Source organism: Rattus norvegicus, chromosome 7, assembly GCF_021556685.1.
Source record: "Rattus norvegicus strain SHRSP/BbbUtx chromosome 7, alternate assembly SHRSP_T2T, whole genome shotgun sequence".
Classification (NCBI taxonomy): domain Eukaryota; kingdom Metazoa; phylum Chordata; class Mammalia; order Rodentia; family Muridae; genus Rattus; species Rattus norvegicus.
Genome location: NC_141540.1, coordinates 108,030,447 through 108,052,942, shown reverse-complemented (window position 1 = coordinate 108,052,942; position 22,496 = coordinate 108,030,447). Strand labels below are relative to the sequence as shown.

At 43.3% G+C, this 22,496-nt stretch overlaps 1 protein-coding gene across 4 annotated transcripts in view; it reads right to left on the bottom strand.

Annotated features, from left to right (window-relative positions):
* Positions 1-22,496, bottom strand: part of Tg (thyroglobulin) — a 184,563-nt gene that overhangs the window by 110,729 nt on the left and 51,338 nt on the right. For all 4 annotated transcript variants that reach the window (XM_087555765.1, XM_087555764.1, NM_030988.2 and 1 more), the window contains 9 exon segments: positions 22,216-22,324; positions 16,587-16,778; positions 11,665-11,832; positions 7,001-7,066; positions 6,492-6,572; positions 5,137-5,274; positions 3,703-3,879; positions 2,173-2,284; positions 544-623 (listed from right to left, as the gene is read on the bottom strand). In XM_087555765.1, coding sequence (XP_087411891.1) covers positions 544-623; positions 2,173-2,284; positions 3,703-3,879; positions 5,137-5,274; positions 6,492-6,572; positions 7,001-7,066; positions 11,665-11,832; positions 16,587-16,778; positions 22,216-22,324 — 1,123 coding nt within the window.

The following is a 22,496-nucleotide window of genomic DNA, read 5'->3' as shown; positions in this document are numbered from 1 at the left end:
AAATAATCTATGAGTCCAGGAAAGGAAGTAGCTTCTCCTAACCTGTTAATCATGCATAGAATAAATGAGCTGGATCTGTGGGTATCATTTCAGTGGGTCTGGTTTACAGATGAGGATGCTAACTAAGACCTTGCTAGATTATAATCAAACCATCATTGGTTCAGAATCAAACCATCAGTAAGTGACTGAGTGAGTGTTCAATATAGATCATGTGATGTGTCTAAAGTTCAACCAACAATGCTGTCTGTATAGCTCTGAAAGTACAGTAGATGATATAAATGAAGTATGGAAACAAGGAGGGATGGTCCCCAGGATCAGATAGACCTGTGTGTATATGAGGTGGGTAGATCATAGACCAGAACAGCTATGATGTGAATTTGATAGTGATGAGCTTCTTCTAACCCCTGTTTCCTTACAGCACATGAGGCTAACCTCCTCCATCCCATGAGGAGATGCTAAGGACCATATAGGATCATAAACATGAATGTTTTTAGACTGAGGTGTAAGATTGGGGATGGGGGATGCCTCCTTCATTAGTCTTACCTTGCATCTGGGAGACATTTAGAAAACCAAAGCCAGTGCAGCATGGGTCTCTGTCACAGAGGCGTTCACACTCAAAGAACCTGTAGTGAGAAGACAAGACATATGTGAAGCTTCCCATGAGCACCCAGATCTTGCTGTGCAGAAGGAATGGAATTACTCAAACTGAGGGGATCAGATCTCGTGGTGAGCACATAAAGTGTGGGTGCTTTGGCCAGCACTGGAGTTCTAGCTCCCTGAAGACAATTTCTACTCTCTTCTCAGGAACATAATCTTCAGGTCCTTCATTAATTTACTCACTCAGTCAAGCCCTCTCTAGGGTCATCCTTGTTCATCCGCCAGTGTAGCTACAAGACCCCACCTGTGGCTTCACGGCAAAAGGGCTCTAGCACCTCAAGTCAATGCTCTGGAGCCCAGTTCTGAATATTCCCCTGCCTTGATCCTATGTCTTGATCTGATCAATCATTGATGACTCCTGAGAGCTTGCTTAACTTCTTGGTCCTTTCTGGTATCAGGATCCTGACTCATTTGTGCTGTCTTTTCCTAAGTCTAAGTCATATCCCAGTGTTAAACCTTGTTTCTACTTGGTAGTTTTTCCAGTGCATCTCTTCCAAGAAAATGTTAAGTCATCTCCCTGGCTTTCTCTGTCCTAGATCCCTGCTCAGTTACCTACCTACCTACCTACCTATTGTTTCCCCTTCCTTAAAGCCTACTGTTAAGTTCCAACCTGGACTATAGGCTTTTGTAGCTGATCATAAGCTCTGTCCTACCAGTTCCTGTCCCAGTACCAAGATCAGCAAGGTGACCTCTAACAAAATATATATGGTTTCTATCCCCTCTCCCTTTATGGTGACATCTAGCTTCTATCCCCTCCCTTAATAAGGTGATGTCCAGCTGGATCTCAAGACAAAACAGCTTGTGCCATCTTCTGAGCTCTGTTCTCAGAAATGCCAATTAGTTGCCAGCAATGTGACACAATTCCATAACTCAACAGCATTTCACAGATTAGCAATTCATGGATCAGTGACTACTAAAATATAAAAGACTCACTAGGGATTTTCCTTTAAATCTTGATTCATTAGTCTCCTCCCAGGACCTCAAATTTTGGAGGTCCAGGACAGGGCCAGGATTGCAGCTAGGCAAAAGCATACTTGGGGATTCTGAAAAGTGAGGTGGAAAAAGTGTGCTGAGAGGACTTCAACCCCAGTTGTAACAACTAGCACAAAAGCCAATAAAGAAATAACATGTTCCAGTAAACAATCGGTTGTAGAGGTAATAAGTAAGCATTCCTGTAAGCAAAGACTCTGTTAAAAATTGTACTTGCTTTCCAGACTCTGAACACAGCACTGAAAGACTCCACAGAAGACGTTTATGACAATCTTGATCACATTTATTTTCTGACAAGACTGCTCAGGACATCTGAGCTCCCTCAGCAGACTGCAGGCTCAGCACTGGATACAGAACTTAATGTCATTTACCTTCATTGAGGATTTGTGATCTGGTTATCTCCTACAACCTTAGCTTTGGGTTGGATTGTTGGTATTCTGTTTCCTTTAAAGGCTGAGACACAACCTTTTTGTGGAACCCAAGTTGTCTTAATAATAAGCTTAGAGGTAGAACTCGGCAACTTACCCATTGGAAATGAGTTTTTCAGACATGGGGATTCTGTCTCTGATGGAAATCCCTGAGAGCTTTTGGAATGGCAGGCGAGTATAAAAGTTCTTCACTCGGTCATTCAGCACAACTGCACAGAGAAAACAAATAAAAAAGTATTATACTTTTTAAAATATATGGATAATGAGTAGAGCCCATGAGTAGACTAAGACTCAGGAGATTCTATTTGGTTGGTTGATTTTTGAGATAGGCTCTTGTGTAGACTAAGCTAACCTTGAATTCAATATTTAGCCAAGGATGTCTTTGAACTTCTGATCCCCTGCCTCTACCTCCCATGTTCTAGAATTACAAATATGAATCACTATTAGATGCTTGAAATGGGACCCAGGGTTTCATGCTGGGAACTCTTGACAAGGCTCTATCCTATGGAGAAAATGAGAATCTGAGAGAGATGGAACATACAATCCCATGATCTAGGAAGCCTATGGAGGAATGAACCTTGTCTCCGAAGACTAGGAAGGCAGTTTCTACTACTCTGTATGAAGCAACCAGGATTGTATTTGCCTCTGCACTCCTGTATCTCCAGAGAAAAGAGTAGACTAAGTGCCCTCCTCACAGGGACAAAGATGGAAGATTTATTCTGAATCTCTTCCAAACCCAGAAGAGAATGTATCTTAGTGTTCCTGGATAGTAGATACATAGACCCTACAGTAAATTTGAGAACATGATATAGGCTTCCCAGAGATCCAATACTCTTCTACCTTGCTAGCATGTGTACTCAGGAGTCCACTGGGAGACTCCTCTGACAAAGGGCTAGGAGTATTGATATGAGCAGTCCCACTAAAAGTGACTGATCCAGATTATACTTAAGAGAAACACATAATCAAGAAGCTCCTACAAAATAGAGTTGCTCCACAGTCTTGTGTCGTCTGAAATTTGAGGAGAAACTGAGGGCCTCCAAACATGAGAAGGGCCCTGGCAAAGACAATGGAAGAAGAAACTGCTGGGAGAACAGGGTGAAAGAAATGACATCACCATTATAATGACAAAATGACATAATCACTGCCCTTGAAGAGATAGAGCATCCGTGGCAGTATAAAAATCACTGTTTTTGAGATCTCTGTGTACACAAGTTGCACAAAATTCTGGTACAAATGAGATGAAATGACTTCACATCTCTGAAGGACCATGGATAATCTTACTGTTTATCTATCTATCTATCCCTATATATTTACTAATATACATATAAATCATATATATGTATACATTAGTTATTTGCGATTATAACATAATATATTAATATATTATACTATATATCATATAACATATATATATAATATATAATACCATTTCTCCTTTCTCTTTCCTCCTTCTGATCAGTTCCATGTATCCCTCTTTGCTCTTTTTAAAACATTCATAGTCACTTGCATGTGTGTGTGTGTGTGTGTGTGTGTGTGTGTGTGTGTAGAATATTATTTTTAAAAGGAAGTGAATTGTACCATTTCTGACCTCACAGAGTGATAGCCCATCAAAAACCATAGTACTTACCTTTCCTCTGGAAGAGGGCTGTTGGTTGGCGGGGCAGAATCTGACTGCAGTTCTTGGCATTAGATTCCACATCATTGTCACAGACCTGAGCTTCTGGGTATAGGGAGCATGTGAAATACAAAGATGAGCTTTCCATTATGTCTGCAAGTTGACAGAAAACAGGCTCCTGGGCACACCCTAAAGGCAAGAGGACAGTTGATGCTTAGTCCATGAAAGGTCTTAGGTAGGAAGAATCATCTGGGGACTCTTTCAAGGCAGAGGCCTACTACATAATTTACTTTTCTTTTTTTTTTAAAAGATGTATTTATTTATTATATATAAGTACACTGTAGCTGTCTTCAGATACACCAGAAGAGGGCATCAGATCTCTTTACAGATGGTTGTGAGCCACCATGTGGTTGCTGGGAATTGAACTCATGACCTCTGGAAGAGCAGTCGGGTGCTCTTAACCACTGAGCCATTTCTCCAGCCCCATAATTTACTTTTCTACTGCTGAGATAAACACTATAACTACAAGTGACCTGGGGAGGAAAGGCTTAATCCACCTTAAAGCTTACTGTCTATCACCAAGGGACTCAAGGCAGGAACCTGCAGCAGGCAGGAGCTGATGCAGAGGCCATGAATGAATGTTGTTTACTGGATTACTCTCCATGCCTTATTCTGCCTGTCTTCTTATACAACCCAGGACCACTAGCCCAGGTATAGCATTTCCCACAGTGGTATAGGTTCTTTCACAGCAATCATTAATCAGTAAAATGGCTCATTGAACCAATCTGATGGAGGAATTTTCTTAAGCTAGCTGACCCTAGCTTGTGTCAAGTTGGCAAAAATACTAGTACACCCATGATAGCCATGAAAGAAAGCCTAAACAAAAACACTTGGAATCTATGAAGTGGGGAAACATGTTATTATTGCTTAAGTATAGGCAGAAACAAAGTGAGATGAGAGGTCAGACACAAACTCAGCAACACAGTAGACAACATGGCGAATGCTCGGTGTCTCTATGTATGGCTTCTCAGACACACTGACAGTAAGCAGAATAGAGGACAGGAATTTGTATATGAACACTCTGTTCTCTACTTATGTCAGTATTACCAGATACCTACCTATGAGCTCCTTTAAGGAAAAGGCATGGTTGATTCTGGTTTGGTTCTTATCTACACAAAGTTTAGTCCTAGGACATAATGCATATTCAACATTGATTGGATGGATGGATGGATGGATGGATGGATGGATGGATGGATGGATGGAAGATAGGTTCTGATTGCTGAGCAGAACTACTTTCAGTGTGAGTTTCCTGAAGTCTGGGAGTAACCCCACTTTTGTGTTAAGAATGAAGTGACCCTTAACTTATACCAATGAATTTAAACTTCTATAATTCACAAGTGTTGTGAAAATACATCCTGAAGTAAGCTGCGGGCTAAGGATACTCACGAGAAAGGCACCACAGGTTTGCTTGCTCTGCTGAAAACAGGTGTGTGGAGAGCCAGTACTGCTGGCTGGGCAATGAGTGGCTTGTATTGACAATGACCTGTGTAATGTCCACAGGGGAGAAAAGTTCTGTTGCCATATCTGTAAGAGAAGGAGAGGGTGAGCTTTCCACCTATCTAGCAAGCATGGAACAGAGAGAAGTAGACTTGGGGAGAGACAAAGACAAAAGCATCCTTATGTGACCTGAGGCCAGAGCAGAGCTAGGAATAACAGGGTATCCATCTGATTAGGAAAAGGGGTTCAGAAGGTCTTTGAACTTCTTAGAAAGCCATACAGTTGTAAACCCAGAATTTTGGTTTTCCTGTATTCCTAAGGCAGGGAATCCCTCTAAGATTTCATCCCACTTCTGGGTGGCCTCAGTTAGCTCTGCCAACCAAAGCACCATATCACCACATTCTTCTGTTTGAAACTTTCAGCCAACCATACTTCTGTTAGCTAAGTCATGCCGGAATCCAAGTTCAGAGACCAATGCATAGTTTGCAGGTTTTTGTACAGCAGGGTGGGCTATAAAAGCAAACTGGCCTCCCTTTTACTCTCTTGAACCCTTTTGATTACTTCTAGTATGTTATTGACCAGTGGAAGACCCTCACTACATGCAGGCATTCAATCCTGGATTTTCTAGCCTCCACAATTAAGAGCCAAATATATTTATTTCTTTTAAATTAGCTAGTCTGTAATTTTGTTATAGCAGCATTGAGTGGGCTAAGATACCCTTCTTTTGTCATCATATGTCCCTTTCATCCCTCTCTACCCCTCTCTTTCTCCAATTCTCCATGGCTTTTAATGCCATCTCTAGTAATGCCAGTTCTGGGTTCTAGTGGTGAGGTGTTTGTTCTCACACCTTCCCCATGCTCAACCCCAATTCCTGTCCAGATTAACTCTTCCTTTGCCTGTCATGTCTCCTTAGACTGCTCACTTTAACACAATTGATATTTTCTGACACATAGTAACATGTTTCTAGGTCCTACAGGGTTTACATGAGTGGAGTCCTGGACATGCTCAGTTAAATTCTGCCCTTTAAGCACGCAATCTCTCCTGCTACAGTTATTGTGTTTGTTTCTGTTTTAGCAAAAGTGGGAATTGGCAACGAAGCTACTTTACATTCTGTTCTGACTACCCACTGCAGGAATCTCTGTGTTTATGAGTGGATAATTAGACTTGAGGCATAATGTGATGCTTTGAGAATCCAAAGTTTCAGATTGGAGTAATAAGAGACTCATTCATTGATTAGACCCCAGGTACCACCATCTTGTCTCTTTAGACTGGGCTCAGCTGTATCAATGCTTCTGAGTCAATACCTGCTCCTTCTGGAGCTTCTGACTTGGGCACCATTCCCCTTCCACATCCCATAGATTCAGGCCGAGACCCTATGTCAGAATCTAGGAAGAAGAAGATAAGATCACTGGTATTATCAAGACAGCCACATAACAACATTCATGTCCCACAACCATGAACCAAATACAAGGCATGGATAGATCCAGCCACCCAGATAGGCAGGCTTGACACTGTACCAAACACTGGCCAGTCTCTAAGGGCTAGAACTAGACTGCATGTAGCACTGTAAACATTAACATTTAGCCTTCTAAAAATGCTCATAAATATTGGTGTTCACATGACATTCTTTTAGACTATGTGTTTCCTCTGATGAGTGGTGGGTGCCTTCTGCTCCATAAAAAGCATGTCCACAGAACATAAGTCTGTATCCCAGCCCTACCTCCATGGGGCAGAGTACTGTGTGGATAGGAACTGGGGCTAAACTCAGGAACTCACTCTTATGTCATCCCCACTTCTCCACCTTAGAGCTCACCTTTCCAGAGGTAGACCTGCTGGAAGCTGATAAAGCTGTCTTGAGTTCCCTCCAAGAGCGTCAGACCTGCAGAAGATTGCCATTTGGTGAGTGTGTTTGTGCTTGTTCTCACTGGTCACCAACCTTTACAATTGCCCCATAATCCCACTAAGGACCTCCTGGCTTGACAGTTCTACTTTCTATACAGGATCTCTCAAAACCTCACAATGGACCACTCCAACACTTGGGTGTAAAACCAGAGCTGACCAGACTTCAGGGATCTAGCTTAAAACAAAAAAGACTGATATGAGAAGGGTCACAAACTTGGGACATTGGAGGATGACCATAACAGTTAAGAAATGGATTTAACAACAACAACAATGACAAAAATAACAAGATTTTTAGCAGGTACCAATGTGGGTATTTCCTGAGATGCTAATATCCTTAATGAAGCTGCAGCCAAGAGGATGTAAGTAAGACCACATGCCACCAAGGTTGATGTCCTAAATTTGATACCCAGGTTCCAAATGTTAGAAGGAGAGAATTGATTTAGTCAAGTTCTCCTCTGACTTCACATGCTAATGGTGACATGTGTGCTCAGGCTACACACACACACACACACACACACACACACACACAAACACTCACATCACATACACACACATACACACACACACCAAATACATAAATTAATAAATGTAAAAACTAAGTGCAGCTGGCAACTAAATGATAGCAACACTTTACAGTATGACCTGGATTCTTCACATTTGATACATATCCAGTCACTGGCAGCTTGCCTTATTTAAATTATTGCTAATGCTATTAACTATTCTTTACATTTTTATCGACATTTATTCATTATATGCAGTGATGGGCTTTATAAAGACATTTTCATTGACATTTATCATGCACTTTGACTATGGTAATGCCTCATGTCCTCTCCTTTCCCAATTACTCTCCTCTTCCCACTAAAGCTAGGCTTTTATCATTTCTAGCAAGTTCTCCTCCTCTGGTGCCACACTGGTTAAAATTACATTTTTTTTACATCCTTTTCTCTTGTTGGTAAACATTCTTCATATTTTCCCTGTTCAGTCTCAGACCCCAAGTCTAAGCAGAAACCCAGTACTCTCACTGAGTACTCTCACTGAGTACTCTCACTGAGTACTCTCACTGAGTACTCTGAGTACTCTTACTGAGTACTCTCACAGAGAACTCACACCAAGTATCTCATGCAGCATGCACCCCTGGTAGTTTGAGGGGAAAGTTCATGTATATACCTGCTGTAGTCTCATATTGTACAAAACCATTTCTTGGTGTTCTGTGGGGTTGGTGGTAGGTGTATTCATTTGATGTGGGCACCAGAAATCAGCCCTAGATGGGGTAAGTGATCTTAGATAGAACTTAGTGAGTTTCTAGAAACTGCATAGTTTCATTTCATTCCACAATCCCATGAGTCTAAGAAGGTGGGCTTGTTTTGCTTTAGCGATGCCCACATCTATCATCTCAACTAGCTGGGAAGAACCTTGGCCTTAGTGATGGAAACCTTGCAATTTTTGTACTTAGAACCTGGCCTGATGCCTCTCATCTTCCTGGTAGGTTGTGTTTTGTGGTGGAGGATACATCCCAAGGTTGTGGTAACATCACGTGAGGACTACCACTAAGTCATGGCTGGCTACACCACCTTTCCCTCAAACCTGTTCCTCTCTCCAGTCGTCTTTTGACATCTCTCTTTCCTATCTTAGAAGTGGAATTTGCTGTGAGCTGGCATTCAGACCAAGTCTAGAAGTGAGGATTGCACTGACATCTGAGGAGTGGAATTCCAAAGTGTCAGAGATGCCAAACAATTTGCTACAATAGCCACAGATGACTTGAAAGCATTTTCTGCTTTCAGGAAATCATACGTGGTACCATAGTAGTAAAAGTAGCTCTTGGGGCATGTTGGGAAGTTTGCACAAGAACTTGGGGTTCAAAATGTAGAGTTGCACCACAGTTATGGCATTAATGAAAAATTGCGCACACAGAGTTCTGACCTGCATTCCCTGGGTCATTTGCCTCAGCAGGTGGTCCAAAGGATCATGAAAATAAAAATGCAAAACAGACATTAGTGTGCTTCCTGTTTAAAGGACATGGATTCTAAATGATTTGTACCTTCCTACAACTAGGACTTTACCCACATTAACTTTCCAAATCAGATCTAAGTGTGAATTAACCAGGTCCAGGTCTCTGCTTTACTTAACTCTGACATTAGCAGCTAGCCGAGAAAAAAGAAATCAACCCTAATGAGGATTGCTGTGGGACACACAGGTGAATGATCAGATAGTTAGACCTTGGAAAGAAAAGCCTCAGTCTAGAAAACACACACACACACACACACACACACACACACACACACACACACACACACACCACTTTATTGAAAACCCAAAGCTTGGGCTGGAGAGATTGCTTAGTTGTAAACTCTTGCCTCACAAATATGAGGACCTGAGTTCGTTCCATAAAGCCCATTTAATAAGCCAGGCAAGCACTGTTAATTTCAGTGATGATGAAATGTAAGGTAAAGACAGACAGATCCCTGGAAACATTACTGTCCAGTTATCCTAGCCACAGTAAAACCCCAGACCAATGAGAGGCCTGTAACAAACAAAAACTGGAAAGCACTAGGGAATGATACCCAAAGTTTTCTTTCTGATACACACACACACACACACACACACACACACACACACACACACACACACACACACAAAGATGGACATATAGCCCTAAATGCTTCAAAGGCCTTTCATTGTCACTCCTTTGCAGGGAGGCCAAGCCAGGGCACATTCCTGGCTCCTTGGACGCATACAGCAAGCACATGTTCAGGCATAAGCAGTTCAGTGACTTACTGCTGCCAATTTACCACATGTCTTTCCTGAAATGCCTGTTTTCACCCTGAGTGCCTCTTGGAGTAATGAAGACCATCTGTGAGGCAGCCATCCCATAACTAAGCCGTTTGATTCTGTTTACCACCAAAAGAACGTACGTAGACTCCCTGGAATTCTGCCAGATTCTGCAGTGTATTTCCAGGCTTCGGTTGGGTATGCCATCCAGATCGCCTATGTGTTTTTGGTATTGGATTTTAAGCTCTCTGTCATTAATCCAAAAATTAGGAAGGCATATATAATTCTTCAAAGAATAACATGCATATTATATATTGGTCTGGGTATCAGCAAGTGTTTAAGAAATGATACAGTATCATCCAAAATTTTCTCTGCATATCTGACAATACTGGAGTGGTTAGGACTCCCAGGGCCTGGTTTTAGGCCCAGGCTCCTCCTTATGAGTGACTTAACTCCTGCGTGCCTGTTTCCCTTCAGCTGTAAGGTAGGACTGAACACAATGACAGTGTATTCTTTGAACCACTGTGTAGGTTTAGGTCTCAGCCTTGGTGCTAGCTGACCTAACAGTCCTATGGGCTATTTTATATCTATGACAATTGATATTGCTATCCTCTCTTCCAACCTAGCAGGCAACTGCTCTAAGAATTACAGGAACTGCTTCTCAGAACACAGATTCCTGGGCCTATTGGGCATGGGTGCCTGAGACTTAGCATGTCTAACCAGTTGTGGATGATACTGGTCCCACTGGGGCCAACCTTGTCAACAGAACTGGTCTGGCCAATGCCATCTTAGGACAGAAAGGGAAGTCTGTCCTCTCTACTGAGCCTGTTAAGAGGAGTAGTAGGCAGGTAAGAAGGCAAGAGGGAGGCCTGACTGGCACAGGGAGGCCTCCGAAACTCAGTATCCTTCTCTGTGGGTTGAGTGGAGGCCTGTCATCTCTAATATTTATATATCTTTCTGAAAAGTCTGAAGAGCTTCAGCAAAATAGGAAATGTAGAACTCTCGGTTTCTGAAGTTCGTTCTGCCCCCTGCACAACATAATCTCTAACAGGCCTGTCCCTGTACCCCTGTGATTAGAAGAGGGTAGTGAATTAACTTCCCAGGGGAACAGCCAAGGTCTCTAACTGGAGTCCCCAACCCATGATTATCTGTAGGCATTTTACATGTGACTTTGCAGTGCTTCTGACTAATGGAACAGTATTTCCCGTCCTTTGGCTTCTGGTTTCCCCGTGTGGTTTGTTTATGCACCCAAAATGAGGCAGAGATGAGTGTTTATAGATTTTCAGAAGCTTTGCACTTCTTTCTTATTCTGTTCTGCCTCTGCCACCTGCCGGAAAAGAGCACACTCACCCCTAATGTGGAGGAAACCAGCTAGAGCAGGCCCAGCCCCAGTTGGCCCAGAGATACTGGACCAGCAGCTGGGCATGCTAGATTCCTCAGGAACCTTGGTCCCAGATAACCTGAAGCTTTGAGAGCTAAATTAACTTATGTTTTGTGTATATATATATATATATATATATATATATATATATATATATATATATATATATATATATCGTGTGTGTGTGTCTCCCTGAACTCAACCATTAGCTTTCTCATGCAGCTTTATGGGTGCCATTTCCTTCTACACTATAAACAAAGCCTGCATAGCCTACGGGATGAGGTCAGTGTGAGGAGGACATATCTGTACCCTCTACAGAGTGGTACAAGCGCTCAGGATGTAGAACTGCACCTAAGAAGTTAACAGAGCCCTTACTGGTGGGAAGAGGAACTTAGAAGCATAGTAAAATGTAGAGACTTACTTACCCTGCAAGAATTCTTGGCCTCCCAGACTCATGGTCATCTGGCGGCTCCCTTGGTCATACGTCACCCCAGCACATGTACCATTGGCCTGAGTATCAGAGGCATCCCTCCAGTCATTGATGTGGCAAACCAGAATGTCAGGAGCACTGAGAAGTCCACAGATGGTAGGCCCTGTCAAAGGGAAGAGGCCAGTGTGAGGGAAACCATGAGGGCCCTGCAAGCCATCCTTTGCTCTGAGAACCTAGTCTGTGTTTGAGGGTAGGACAGTGACACTGGGGCATCAAAGCCTACTTTCAACTCACTTTTCAAAGATGTCCTTAGAGGTCCTCTTATGTGGTACTGATGTACTCCACAGGGAGAATTGCAGAAATGTTCAGTTGCTGGCACTAGCTATGAACTTTGTCATGTTGTCACGCAAGGTTTGAGATGCTATTGGAGAGTTAACGCTCACAAGGAGCACGCAGAAGATTCTGCAGTACAGCCAGGTTCAAGAGTCACTGACCTCATTAGATACCCTCATATCACAGATTGGGAGACTGAGACTCCACAAAAGGAGAAGTGTTTTTTTTTTCTAGTGTCTGAGTGATAGTGAAAGGGTGGAGGCAACAGCAGCCCCATTGAGGAGCAGATTGAGACGGCTGTAGAACTCCGGGGCAGTCTGGGTACAATAAAAATGTGGGAGCTCAAAAGAAGTATGAGCACCATGGTTTATGGGAGAGAAAAAAGTGATCAAGAGAGCAAGAGGGAGAGGAAAAACCATGGAGGAAGGGACAGAGAGAGGGAGGGACGGAGAGAGGGAGGAAAGGAGGTATAGTAACATACTTAATTCAGAGCTTGGTGCCCTTGACCCTAAACCCCAGGTCCCTCCACTGGCCCCATATGTTTCTGTGATAGGGACCAGTTACTTGCTGGTTATACCCTTCAGCCTCAGTGCACTTATGTAAACCTTAGGGCATTAGAGTTCACTAGAATCCCTCTTCCCCATAGCCGCCACTACAATGTAGGCTTATAGCCTCATGAGTTGTCATTAAGTATTCCTTAGTGAAAATACAGCCATCACTGGGAGCTCAAGGTAGGTAGGCAGAGGAGACTAGAGGCAGTTCCAGCTTTTGTGAGGGATGGGTAGGAGGACCAAGGGAAAGGAGTGATTTTAAAGAAAGCTAAAGGACTTTCAATGCCGTGGTAAAGGGTGTAACAGTATTCTGTCCCCAGAACTCAGCAAGTCTGGCCAAAGCCCCCTAAATTAAAACTCCCAACCACCCACTGTACCTGATGAGTCTGGAAGGACAGCCAGATGTTTTTAGATATGTCACAAGGGCCTTAAATTCTGGTCCTGCATATGAAGGTGGGTAAGATGCTGGGCAATTCACTGATGACTAGTTAGACTTGGAGGGAATAGCAAGAAAGCTGCCAACCTCAGTGTCGTGGAAAAAGGGTTTGGAAGGCTCACTGCCCTATGGAACAAAATAATCCTTCATATGTGATCCTAAGGAAAATGAAGTCAGTGTTTCCGCAGGGAAGGATCACATGGTCTGCTGAGTAACACAGCAATTGGAGAAATGGTGGTGCCCACAGAATATATGTTTAGTTCAAGGAGGTATCCTGTCTCTGAAGACAGAGTTTCTAAACATGGGTATGGAGAAAGACACATGTTGATGTACAAGTGAGGCACAGTTAATGATTTGCCCATCTAACTACTAACAGAAACCCACACTGTATAATTATATGGTTGAAACCAAAAGGATGGTTAGGAACCAAGTTGTTCTAATCATCTTTTCAACTAAACAGTCTCATTCTGAGGCTGAGGATGTAGCTTCATTGGTAGAGTGCTTGCTTTGTATACATAAAGCCCGGCTTCAGTCCCTAGTACCATATAAACCTGACAAGATGGAGCAGGACTATAATAATAGCACTGAGGAGGCAGAAAGAGGAAGGTCACAAGTTTAAAGTCATCCATTCTAACTTGGGAGAAGAAAGACAGGGTTTCAATAAAAATAACAACAAAACCCAACCAGCTTCCTTTTCATCACTACTGATGCAATGAGCTCAGCTGGACATCTTCCAATGTTTTTTTTTTCATGAGCTGTCAGCAGTATGAGGGACTGTCAAAGTTCCCTGCACATCCTACCCTCCCTCATTTGGTTACCTTTAGAAGCCCTGGGTTTCTTTCTCCCTGCCCAGTGGTTCTACCTTTCTTTTAGGTATTCACTGGGGGTGTGGTCTCTACTCCTCATCTTCTCACCCATCACTGCTGTCTCCCCAGAATTCTCACCTGCACTCAAACCTTTTATTTAAAAACAATTAAGACAGTGTCTCATGTATCCTAGGCAGCCCTCTGACTCAATGACTTTGAACTTCTTATTCTCTTTCCCTTACTCCCTTAGTAGTAGGGTCACAGGTGTGCATCTCCACACCTGCCTTTCTATGGTGCTGGAGATGGATCCAAGAGCCACAGGCACACACGTCAAGCACTCTCACAACTGAGCTGCTCCCACAGCCCTACTCCTACTACTACTGATGTTACCAGGCACTGAAGTGCACCACTGGTTTCCGTTTTCTGCCCATTTATCCTCTCTGATGCCTCTGGATATTACTTCTTATGAAAAGGTTTCTGTATCTCATCTACTCTGCCCCTCTGGGCCCCAGAGCTTTTCATACAAAGTGAGGCATGTTCTGTAAATGTCTCAACGTTGTTTCAAACTTAGCATGCTGAGATAAATAGACTCCTGAGGTCCCTAACTCTCCCTCTGGTGTCATGCAATAAATAACCTGGTGTCTCTGCTATGCATCACTTAGCACAGAGCAGACTCCTACCATGTGAGCCAGCCACACACCTCCCTCTTTCTTATTACCCATACCCAGAATCCCTTTTTTTTTTGCCAATTTTATAATGTTAATCCTGCCAATCTGTGAGAATGGGAGATCTTTCCATCTTATGAGATCTTCTATTCTTTCTTCAGAGACTTGAAGTTCTTACCGAACAGGATTTTCACTTGCTTGGTTAGAGTCACACTGGGTTATTTTATTTTATTTTATTTTTTTTATTAACTTGAGTATTTCTTATATACATTTCGAGTGTTATTCCCTTTCCCGGTTTCCGGGCAAACATCCCCCTCCCCCCTCCCCTTCCTTATGGGTGTTCCCCTCCCAACCCTCCCCCCATTGCCGCCCTCCCCCCATAGACTAGTTCACTGGGGGTTCAGTCTTAGCAGGACCCAGGGCTTCCCCTTCCACTGGTGCTCCTACTAGGATATTCATTGCTACCTATGGGGTCAGAGTCCAGGGTCAGTCCATGTATAGTCTTTAGGTAGTGGCTTAGTCCCTGGAAGCTCTGGTTGCTTGGCATTGTTGTACTTTTGGGGTCTCGAGCCCCTTCAAGCTCTTCCAGAATCCATTTAAATTTGTCTTCTTTTTCTCACACCATTGTCATTACCCTGGGCCATTTGGTCACTTGCATAGCTTCTCGCCTTCTTGATGACTCCATACCCAAGTGAGACTCATCTGTCACCTTTCTTCACTTCAGCCAGAATGCTGGCTTTAAATGAAAATGTGTCCGTGACCCTGGCCCATACCACTCCAGCATCCCAGAAAGCTGGGTTTGGAGGTGCACACCTATAATCCTACACTGAGGAGGTGGAGGAAGGAGAACATGAAGTTCAAGGTCATTGAATTAGAGGGATGCCTAGCATGCATAAGACCATAAGACCCTGCCTGAATCTTTTTTTTTTAAAATAAAGGAAGGTTCAGGTCATGTCCAAACCTTCCCAAGTGTTCTCAAGATGAAAATGCTGGTTAGTTCAGCTGAAAAAAATCCTGATGAAACCTCTTCCTCCTGTTCCTTCGGAAGTCAAGGCAACCTTTTCCTAGTTCTTCCTACCCTGGGCAAATCCAGCTAACTCAATGTTCCTTGTCTTTACTGACTTTCTGTAGCCTTCCTCTTCTGCTCAGGACTAAGATCTCTCCTGTCACCAAAGTCTACACTCTGCTTGAGACCCAAGGAAATATTCATTTCTCTCTCCAAATAGTACAAAAAACTTACCATAGGCTTCCAAAGTTGTATTTAACTTTGTTTCAGGGCCTAGTGATTACCAATTATCCCTTTCTCTCTCAATAATTTCATCAGGAAGAAAAGGACAGGAGGCAGGAAAAGAAAATGTAAGCTGTTGTTTTCAAACATCCACTCACCATGCTGACAAGCTTACTCAGATCCAGAGTCTGCTAACCTCAAAACAGATGGAGTCTCCCAGAGCCTAGCCCAGCAATGACCACTTTAGCATTGCCCCAGTTTTCTCATCTCATCTAAGTGCTTTTTCACTCCCACAGAGTCTGGACCGGCCTCTTCTCTCCCAGAAGGCCACTGAGTCACTGTAATAGGATCCTGCTCCATACTATAACTCCAATATCCCCTCCTAACCGTAACCTAACCTAACTAAGTACCTGGGTTTACTTCTATAAAATCCAGATAGATGCACTGCTGAGGAGCCACTGAGAATGGCTGAGGGACAGAGATACCATAAGCTGGTTATCTTTATAGTCATCAGGAGCAGAGGAATATGCTAACGTAGTTTGACCTAATGTGACCTTGCCAGGATTATCAGATGTTGGGAACAATATACCTTGGGTGAAATATCACCCTGTCCCTTCAGAAGATGTATAACACTGAGCAAATGATTTCAATTCTCAGAGCTCCTATTTTGGTTTGTAAAATTGAAGAGAGCTGTAATAAACCAGTTTAATGACATAAAATATAGCACCATCTTGACATGGGAAAGAGGCCAGGATTTGCTCCTGACTTTGTTTGTGAATACCACCTTCAATTTGGGCATGGTTGTATCATGGCAGCAAATTCCAATGGCAGGCTCTGTGGTTTCTGTCTCCCGATGCTCTGTATCCCTAGTTAGGCCCAGCCCTCCGGTATGTCATACCTTCTTTGACCTGTGTGACGATGAAGCCATCGCAGCAGGAATCCTGGTCACAGGCAAGCAGACAGAAGAGGTGTGTATCTGTCAGATTGGTTCCCAAGGCTGAAAACACCACAGAGCTATACAACCCCGAGAGCACATTTTGAAAACCTGTTGGTTCGAAGCTCTTCTGACCAGATGCAGTAAATTCATGGCCTAAGAAAAGAAAGAAGAAAGTCTGTAAAGACTTCAAAATCCCGTGGAGTAGATGAGAGCTCCCTGATCTCAATCTTGTCTTCCGATTTTGTTCCATGTGTGCTGGGGTAGTATGGGGGCCCAAACAAGATTATCTCTGGGCATGAAATCTCTATCCTCGAGTGTGCATGGAGAGGATGTGAGTACCAGACAGAGATCTTAAAGCCATTTACCTGGACCATGCCCACCATACCTTTGGGTATCTAAGCTGAACACCTAGAAAACTACATATGCTGTTCTTTCAATTATTCCTATGTGACAACAATGCCCCCATCTTCATGGGCATGCACCCCACAGCATTGCACTTCATGTTTATTGCTTCATATGTATAATATAGATGAGTCCAAACATGAGGCAGACAAGGAAATGGGGATACTATCAACCAGAAGTTACAATGGATGCTCTTTCCCCATCTTGTTGTATCAAGCATCAGAAGAGAACTCAGAGTAGACAGGCAGTTGCACAACTAAGTGCTTCCATCACTTGCTTTCAGCCTGTCTTAGGATCTGCCTTTCAAATCATTGCCATGTAAATCTTCACTATGTGACCTGCCCTTGTCACTCATCCCCTGCTCAGATCTTTTCAAGCCACATTCTAAACTGACCACAACAGCTATTTCTTAGGAACTCAGCTTATCCCTTTCTAACACTAGACCAGCAGGTTTAGCAGGGTCATACTGTCATATTGCTAGCCCTTTGGTTAGAAGTGGATTGCTCTGGGGTTTGCTTGTTTCTAATTCTAGTTCCACTTAGAGCATCAGTCTTCAACCATTGTGCACATATGTAGCCTTATTCCTTTGCTCCTGTTATTCTGAGGAGAGAGCTTTGGTCTGTGCTATGATCTGGCTTTTCTGGTCTACAGCAGGTAGGTGGCAGAGAGATTCAAAGCCCATGCTTTCCTTGCCCTGACTTATATTAGCCCAGTGATGATTCAGGCCTTTACAAATTCTCATTCCTATAGACACTGTAAAGCCTCATGGTACAACCTCAGATTCTGAAAGCCCCAAGGGCAGAACCTTGAAGGTTCCTTCCTACACAAGTGCCTGGATCCTCTGGACTTCTGCCTCCTTATCTACTCACATACCTGAGAACTCTTCTCTTCATGGATGTTGAACAGACACACTACATACAAAACAGCTATGCAATGATCCCAGCACTGGCTTATACACAACTGGTGTTTTACATACTCCAAAATGGCGAAATCTCTTTTCTCCAAGCACAGATGCATTCAACCCCACCTGCCTGCTACCATGTGGAAAGCTCCCACCAACCCTGTAGTGGTGCCCAGTACCCCTTTAAAGAGCTATCATCTTGAGTTGTCATAAAACTTATCACTCTTTCTCTGAATCTCAATAACTTACTAATTGGAACTTTAGAAAAGGGCCCATCCCCCTCCCTCTGTATTTAAGCTAAGTGAGAGATTATCTATGCAGCAGCTCCTAAATATGTGCATCAGTAGTCATCAGCCAAATATCCCTACCTGAACAATGATTTCATTAAGTAGAGCTTGGCTGCCACAGACATTTGAATGCATAGTAATGCAGTGTGACTATCGACTGACCTTTATTTTCACTGCATAGATTCTCAGACTGTAGTTCCATTGGACAGTGCTGCCTGATGCCAAGGCCAGAGTCAAAGCTGAGTGGGATGTCATTCACATAGGACAAGTGCCACTTACAAACCTGAAATTGTCATGCAGGAGGCTCCCTCCTATTCTTCAAGATGACACTTGTAATGTCATCTCTTCTAGAGTTCCTTCCCTAATTGCTAAAGCAACTCATGTTCACTTCTGTCCCATCTCTCCTCTTCATTTTAATCTGAGCACTTCACACCCTGCAAAATGTTTTCATCATCCAATTCATTCTTTTGCCACTCAGTGATTTGTTCTGTTCACAGCTTTAGCTGCCAAGCCATTAGAGCCCTTATAGTCCTGTGATGCCTAATAAGGAGTTAAGGCATTCCAAAGCTGTGTGACCTACATGGCTGTCATGTTCTCAACACTGGGAAAGGTCACAGTGGTCATATTTAGAGGAAGTTTCACATGGATATAGTGGGTAACAAAAGGGTTCCTCTTTCCAGATCTCATCTTTCAGTTGGGGCTGGAATAACCCATCTTTACACAGGAACTTCCCAACATTGATTCCTATGATGCTAAGGATCATGTGCTCCTCTCACAGGTTCTAGGACCATAGACTTCAGCTGGGCAAAGAGAGCAGGTTGTGCTAGACATCATAGCAAGCTGGGAGTCTATGTCCTCCCTCCCAATATTTATGGTCCTTTCCCACAAGTGGCTTAGGGGGATGAGTAGAACTGAACATGACAACCCTTAGGGAGTGAGAAATGTTTAGAAACTATGTTTCCATTTGTAATGTATTATTACCATGCTAGAGAAAGGACTGAGTTTACAGCAGAGGTAAGAAATAGTCTGATCAGTAATGGAAAAAAAAAGCAAACAAAAAACCCTAGGAGGCTGAGTCCAGTCACCTTTTCCTTCCAGTACAGTGGGGACACATCTTGGCTTTAAACAGACAGAAAGTAAAATAAAGCCACAAGCCAATTTCTGCCCTTGGTTTAGTTTGGCAGCAACGAGGTTCTCACTTTCCCTTGTAATCCAAATATAAACTTCCAGGAGACAGGAGGAGGCAAAAGACAACAAACACTTAAATGCAATTGTATTTTTAAGTGTGATAAAAGGCTAAATTACAGTTTTCAAGGGACATTTTTGGCTGGGGACTCTTTGTTTTGGCTTTTATTTTTAGAAAACAATCCCTAAGCTTTGTTATGCTTAAAAACCAATGGTAGAAACAATTGTGCATTGAGGCGGAAGTCATAGCAGCCTTGGGTATAGATCAGAGAAACCCAACACCAGGAGACTCTGATAACCTATACACACTCTGGACCATTGGGACAAGGATGTGAAGGAACAAACATGGTACTTGTCCCTGCAGAGGTTGCAGGATGTGACTGGGTCAGCTGTGTCTGTTTCTTGCCCATCTAACACCAGCTGTTTCTAGCTCAAGGCTGAGGCTGCAGGATCTAACTGCATGTGCCTTAAGCTGCAGGCCTCAGAGAACACCATTTCACTCCCCATTCATCTTCATTCCAACATTAACATCTCATGTCTTGCCCCCATTAGCTGTCTTCTGGTCCCTGACCAACAGAAAACTTCATAAGAAGATAGCTGTAGAAAGTCTTACTTTTCCAGTACTTAACAGGATAGGTTTGAGGGGTAACAGGAGCTACCTCATTCCTGACTCCCAGATCCACATAAGACCCTATTTTACTGGTATGAACATTAAGGTCCACAATATCTGGGAAGATTCCAGAGCTCAAAGAGCTATCACTATTGTGGTTCAGGTCACATGTCTGCCTTCAAGGCAGAAATAAGACACAGAAGTCAGAAATCCTGTCTCTCAAAACCACTGAAAAGCTACAGTTCTGAGAACAAGGACAGTGGAAGGAGCTACAGGACACAGAGCAGAGCTTCACGTTGTTGGCATCTCACTGACCCTGCAGGTGATAAGCAAGCAGGAAGCGAGCAAGATAGGGCAAAGGAATCTAGGTGACATGAGATTAGAGACATTTGCTCCCAGGAAGCAGATTCTCTTCCTGCTATTCCTGTGTTACTTTGACAATGCTGAGGTCCCAGCTTAGCTATCCAGGAGCCGGCAGAAACACTGTAAAGGGCTGGCAAGATGGCTCAATATGTACAGTCTCTTGCTGCTAAGGCTGACAGACTGAATTTGATCTCTAGAACTCATATTGTAGAAGAAGAGGAATTAATTAAAGTTTTTCATTGACTTCCACATGCATGTTGTGGTACATGTGTGCCAACTCATGAACATACATAGATGATAGATAGAGAGATAGATAGATAGAGAGATAGATAGATAGATAGATAGATAGATAGATAGATAGATAGATAGAAGGTAGATAGGTTGATGGATGATAGATAGGTGATAGATAGACAAGCAGATATTTTTAAAGATACATGGAGTATTAAAGAGAGCCTGTGTTTCTCAGACCTTCCTTCAAGTTTCCATAAAGCAAAAAAAGCAGACATGGACTAATGAGTTGATCAATATATAGTAGAATATTCCTTGCTACTTATATGGTCTCAGGCTAATAAGAACTTTATATTCCCATCTTCTCTCTTATCCCAATCCACCCCCTTCCTGTCTCTCATTAGAAAACAAACAGGGAGCATACAAGGGCTAGACCTAGGCCCTTTGTACATATGCAGCAGATGTGCAGCTTGGTCTTCATATGGGTCCCCCAAGAACTAGAGCAGGGGCTTACACTTATTCTGTTGCCTGCCCATGGAGCCTGTTCCCCTAAATATGCTGCCTTGTCTGGCCTCAGTGGGGACAGGATGTACCTAATCCTGCAGTGACTTGAGGTGCCAGTGTGGGTTGGTTTCCTGGGAGGGACCTTCCGTTTCTCAAAGGTGACAAGGAAGGGTGATGGGGAGGGGCTGTGTGATGGGGAACTGGAAGGGAGAAGGGCTGCAAATGGAATGTAAAGTGAGCATAAATAAATAATGGAAAAAAAGGAAAGCAAAAAGTGATCTAAGGGATAATAATAAAATACATTACATCATATGAGGATAATCTATTTTCAATAAACAAAACAAAGCAACAAAAGAAATACCAGGTCAATTAACAAACATTAAAAAAAGACCTTGATATCTTAGCCTAACTCATCAACAGCCTCAAAATCTATCATCTCCCAGGTGACACACATGCACAGTGCCACCAGAGAGGGTCTCATGAACATAAAGATGGAATAGAAAGTCCTTTAGTCTAGACAGTGGTGGGAGATAGTGGACGAAGGAGCCAGAAGGCCTGGGAGGCATGGCTGCAGGGAGCTAAGCCAGGACCTGTGGGAATGCCACATATAAGCAGGGTGAAGGCCTTGGTATGCATGCACCTAGGCCAAACTGGCTGAATGTATGTTTGCACTCTGGTGCATGCACCTAGGCCAAGCTGGCTGAGAGTATGTCTGCACTCTGGTGCATGCATCTAGGCCAAACTGGCTGGGGTACATGTTTGTACTGTGTCTCATGCACATAGGCCAAGCTGGCTGGGTGCCTGTCTGCACTGTGTCTGTGTTACCATTGGCTCATTGGTTCCTGCTGAATGAAACTCACAGCCCTGGCAGAATAGGATCAAAACTAGAATTGATGGCTCAGATGAATGTTACAGAAATCCTTTTGTAGCTGCTGGGAGGCCACTGCCTGTCTGCAGAGGGCAGGTGGATTGAGCCTATTTCAGGTGGGATCAGGGAGAAGAGGGTTTCATGCATGAAGTGATGTAAGGGGACAGTCTCCTCCTCACAGAAGCATCATGCTGAAACCATTCTGAACACAATCAAGGGGAGCCCCAGCATCGCCAACCTACCTTTCTTCACATACACAGCCAGAGAATCCTTGCCACTATTCCTCACTTTCACCTGGCACCTAAGGCTTCCAAAGCTGGTTTCCTTCAAGCTGTCCACAGCATCTTCTTCCTGGAAGTGGATAAGGGCCCCATTATCATCTGGTATTTCCAGTAGTTAAAAAAAACACACATACATACCAAACTCTGTCCACAGTTATTGAGGGGTTTACAAGGAAAATTAGTGAAGACATATGGTTCTGAGCTTTCCTGGTCTATTAGAGGAGTACACGTGTGAGCAGTAA